This window comes from Poecilia latipinna, unplaced genomic scaffold (assembly GCF_001443285.1).
Source record: "Poecilia latipinna isolate Pla-1442-1.1 unplaced genomic scaffold, P_latipinna-1.0 Scaffold2691, whole genome shotgun sequence".
NCBI lineage: Eukaryota > Metazoa > Chordata > Actinopteri > Cyprinodontiformes > Poeciliidae > Poecilia > Poecilia latipinna.
Genome location: NW_015115307.1, coordinates 29,566 through 33,572, shown reverse-complemented (window position 1 = coordinate 33,572; position 4,007 = coordinate 29,566). Strand labels below are relative to the sequence as shown.

Below are 4,007 nucleotides of genomic sequence, written 5' to 3'. Positions count from 1 at the left end.
ATGATATAATGTAGCAAGTAACACCAACCCTATTTTATTTTAAACACAACAATTTGTTGCAAAGAAAGAACTGTAGAGTAGAACTACAAAAAAATATTTCATTGACTATTGTGTATTTATGTTAGAAAATGATAATCATAAAGAACTAGTTGCTAGATGATCCATGGATCTCAGCAGAAACATTTAGTGAAGTGCTAGTGTTTCATTCAGCTGAAAGAAACCCTCTGTCTCATTGTTTTTGCCTGCGCTCATCCATTCCAGGGCATGCCTGCTCATGTTCAGTCAAAAACCCGATAGTACTCCACGCAGACTAAAAGTTTCTTTTAGGTCTGCAAAGCGGCTGATGCTGGGCTCAGTTTAGCCCTTCCTCTCGAGTTCTGGTACCTTTAGTGAGGCTGAGTTACTCATAGCGAAAAAACTGCTGAATTGTGAAGAGAGCCACAACTTTGTTCTGTTTCAGATCCAGTCGTTGTTGCTCCTTTTAACGTGATAAATGCTGATTTGCATTCGACTGAAGGCAATGAGACCCTCCTGTGCTCCATGTCCATGGACTCGTCTTGGTGTTGTCTGGGTTTCTATTTTCTGGTTCACCTTAGCGGTCAGCATTTCTGGTGAGTAGATTTATTTATTTATTTATTTATTTATTTATTTATTTATTTATTTATTTATTTATTTATTCCTTTTTAATAAAAGCATGCGGAAATTGCATGTTCACTTCTCATGAGTATGATCAACTACGTTACACGTGGAAAATATATGCAACTTGTGATTTTTGTGATTGGACATCTCAAAACAGAAAATAAATAAATAAATCATGCATGTTCAATGTATTAAATTGTTTAGCCCACACTTTTTCCTGTAGGTTTTACAATTTGTCTACAAAAGACTGCTTGGAGGCAAATCACAGTAACACCTACATGTCATTTACTTGTATGTGGTGATTGTGTTTTCTGTAGTTTACCCTCAGAACCTGTTTACACACCCATTCAAAACATCTGCCAGCACTTTTCCTGTCTTTAGGACAAATGTGTCTGTGGATTCATGAGTTAAACTGACTCTGTCAATTAGGATACATTCTGACAAGTCGTCATTACGTCACTTTGGACTGAAAGGATCATAAGTTTTCATTGTGGATGATTTTGAACAAACAGGAAAATGCTTGGGAAAATAAGAAGTGTCTAACTGGTCGGTGACAAATGAAACAATTTTTTTTTTCTTCTTTTCACTAACTGAAGGATGTTAATTGTTGATGCCCTGAAGCATGTCACAGTCATCGACGAAGACGTGCCACAGAGTGCTTACTGTCTTCCACATTGACAGGGTCCAGGACATTGACACAATGATAGACTGTCTCCCTAAGAGCAACTTTTATGTTGTTGTTAAACTTACAAAGATAACTTTAACTTATTTTGAAGTGTTGCTTTCTGGAGTTTTTTTTTTTTTTTTTTTAAATAGATATTTTGACTGGAAACTCCACTGACTTATCAGATCTTTTCTTGAGATAACTGCAAAGTGGAAAAATGTCAAAGATTTAGGGCGCTGTGGTGACACGGGAGTAGAGCACGCAACCCACGTACAAAGGCCTCAGCCCTCTATGGGGCCGTCACAGATTTTAGTCCCAAATTTCTTCCCCCTCTCTCACAACTCATTTTCCTGTCTATACTCACTGTCAAATAAAAGCCACCAGAGCCAAGAAAATTCTTAAAAAACAAAAAAAAAGCCAAAGATTTAAGCACCTGTTGCTTCACTGTTACTCATGTGAAACAGATAAAAGTGAATTGTAGGGTAATCCAAAGACCATGTGTGAATAAGTGTTGGGAGTTGGAGACTACAGGTGGAAATTAGCAATTAAATCTGTATCTTGATCCAGTGCAAGTTTCCTCTTGTGGTTATTGCATTTTTGTATACTGTGTATTGTCCCTGTTCTAAATAAAACAAATCGTAAATAAATAAATATAAAAATAAATAAAAAATAGCAAACTTTTGGAATGAATGCTAATGGTAATTATTGGAAGAGCAATGCTAATTGACATGTTGGCAAGCAAGTTTTGCACAGTAGACAATTTTATCTTCATTGGCACTGATTGGCTGTACGGCAAAGATTTGAGAAAAGGATGACATTATCTTAGACATTATATTCTGCTTAAACTGTTTCAGTTGCGTCAATGCATATTAAAGTATATTTGTTGTTTGCACTGTTGAAATAGGCATAAGTCGCTCTCACATGTCGGCGGATTTTAGTTCTTCTGGGCTTGCTGTGGTCCCTAGATTTTCAGACATGCTTTCTAACCTGGATTTTCTGTCTTTAAACAGTGAGTCAGCTGGACACCGAACCAAATGTGTTTAAGACCTGTGGTGAAAATGTGACCCTGAATTGCAATGCCAGCGAAGCAAAACTCAAGGATTCAAAGATCTTCAAATTTGACTGGCAGCACAAAAATAAAACACTGTGCCAGTACATGAACAATACATCTACCGACAAGATTAAATGCAACTTCACAAACACAACATCTCAACTCACTCTGTCTCTGACCATCCTCAACATCATCCCGTCCGATGACGGAAACTACTACTGCAAACTACACTCAAGAGGTCGAATCGTGAATGGGCAGAGCCATCTGAAAGTTGGAGGTTAGTCGGTTTATAACCATTTATTTTTGCTGTTGTATTTTGATCTTTCTGAAAGTCGTTTCTCTTCACAGACTGCTTTAGAAAGCCTGGCAAGGATATACCCTCTGACCAATGCTCCTTTGAAGGAGTTTTCCCCATTGCTGACATCCACTGGTTCCAGGGAGACGTAAACCTTACAGATGGCACCGAAACGAAACAAAACGTGGACGACAAAGGATATTTCACTGTCCAGAGTACAGCTCCCACAGAGAGAGGGAGCCAGAGACAGCCTTATAACTGCTCACTGTGGATGCCTTCTCTCAACAAGTACATCTCCAGTCGCATGGTTTCATCAGGGAGCACAACCCAACAACTCCAGTGGATCTGCATTATGATGGGGATCTTGATGAAGATTATTATCATGTAAAAATGCAGGCTGTTTGACTATTGATTGAGATAAAAAAAAATAAAATAAAATAAAAAAAGCTACTAATTGAGATGAGCCGTTCCTAACGCCTGGAATGGATTTATGCAGGTATGGTAATGGTTGTGTGCAGGTAAGAGTGCATTTCGCTTGGGATTTTTGTTAATTTGTATGTTCAGGTGTGAATAGCGGGGGGCAAACAGCTTCTTATTTGATTTATTAATTTGTTTTCTGGAAGCAAAGTAGAAATCTCATGTAAAAAAGAATTATGACTGGCACTTCAAACTTTAACTTACAACACAGACTTTTATTTGTAACATGGCTTTCCACTGGGTGGCGCTCCTGCATTATTGTTCTGTACTATAAACAAGGTGGGAGAATTATTACTCTTAGATAGTTTTCAGTTTCTTAGGGTGGCATTTTATATATGCTTACCATGCGTGGGAAAAAAAACAAAACAATTCCAAACACCGTGCATTGCTGTGAGAAAGTATTTACTCCCCTCTCTTTGTTAATGCAAGAGGTTTCACCTCATCCGTTCAAAGTAAATTGAAAGAAAAAAGAAAAATCTGATTTTCATAAGTTGATCTTAACTACTTATAAAAAATAAAAAAAAGCAATGTCCAAAACATACTTTTTTGAAATGATGATGTTCTTTGAATAAATTCTGTCACAGTAAAACCTCTGTCTAAATGAGTCTTTCTGTCTCTGGGGATCACTGTTTTGTCAGATTAAAAGAAATAAAAAGTTCTTTGTCTGCATAGTAAAGAACGTATTGGGACTTGTTTCTCATGGGTTGAAGTTTTGTTTATCCTACAGTTAGGCGGGTCAACCAATCATGCAAAGACATGACCTTGTTCCTGCGAGTAATGTAATGTGTACTCAAAGACATGCGTATCTCTCAATCACAAGAAAAAAGTATTTGAATCCACATAAAAGCATATGAGGTCATGTCAATTGATAGTTAAGTTTT

At 37.2% G+C, this 4,007-nt stretch overlaps 1 protein-coding gene across 4 annotated transcripts; it reads left to right on the top strand.

The window, feature by feature from the left end:
* Positions 1 to 297: 297 nt before the first annotated feature.
* On the top strand, positions 298 to 3,730 carry LOC106938789 (uncharacterized). Of its 4 annotated transcripts, none has more exons than XM_015020951.1 (4): positions 298 to 442; positions 517 to 617; positions 2,311 to 2,631; positions 2,703 to 3,730. In XM_015020951.1, the coding sequence occupies exons 2-4, from the start codon at positions 521 to 523 to the stop codon at positions 3,035 to 3,037; spliced, it is 753 nt and encodes a 250-aa protein (XP_014876437.1). In that variant the 5' UTR covers positions 298 to 442; positions 517 to 520; the 3' UTR covers positions 3,038 to 3,730. The 4 variants fall into 4 exon arrangements, with proteins under 4 accessions (XP_014876437.1, XP_014876435.1, XP_014876436.1 ...); XM_015020949.1 differs by having other exon boundaries at positions 298 to 617; positions 2,703 to 3,056; positions 3,178 to 3,730; XM_015020950.1 differs by having other exon boundaries at positions 298 to 611; positions 2,314 to 2,631.
* Positions 3,731 to 4,007: the final 277 nt, after the last annotated feature.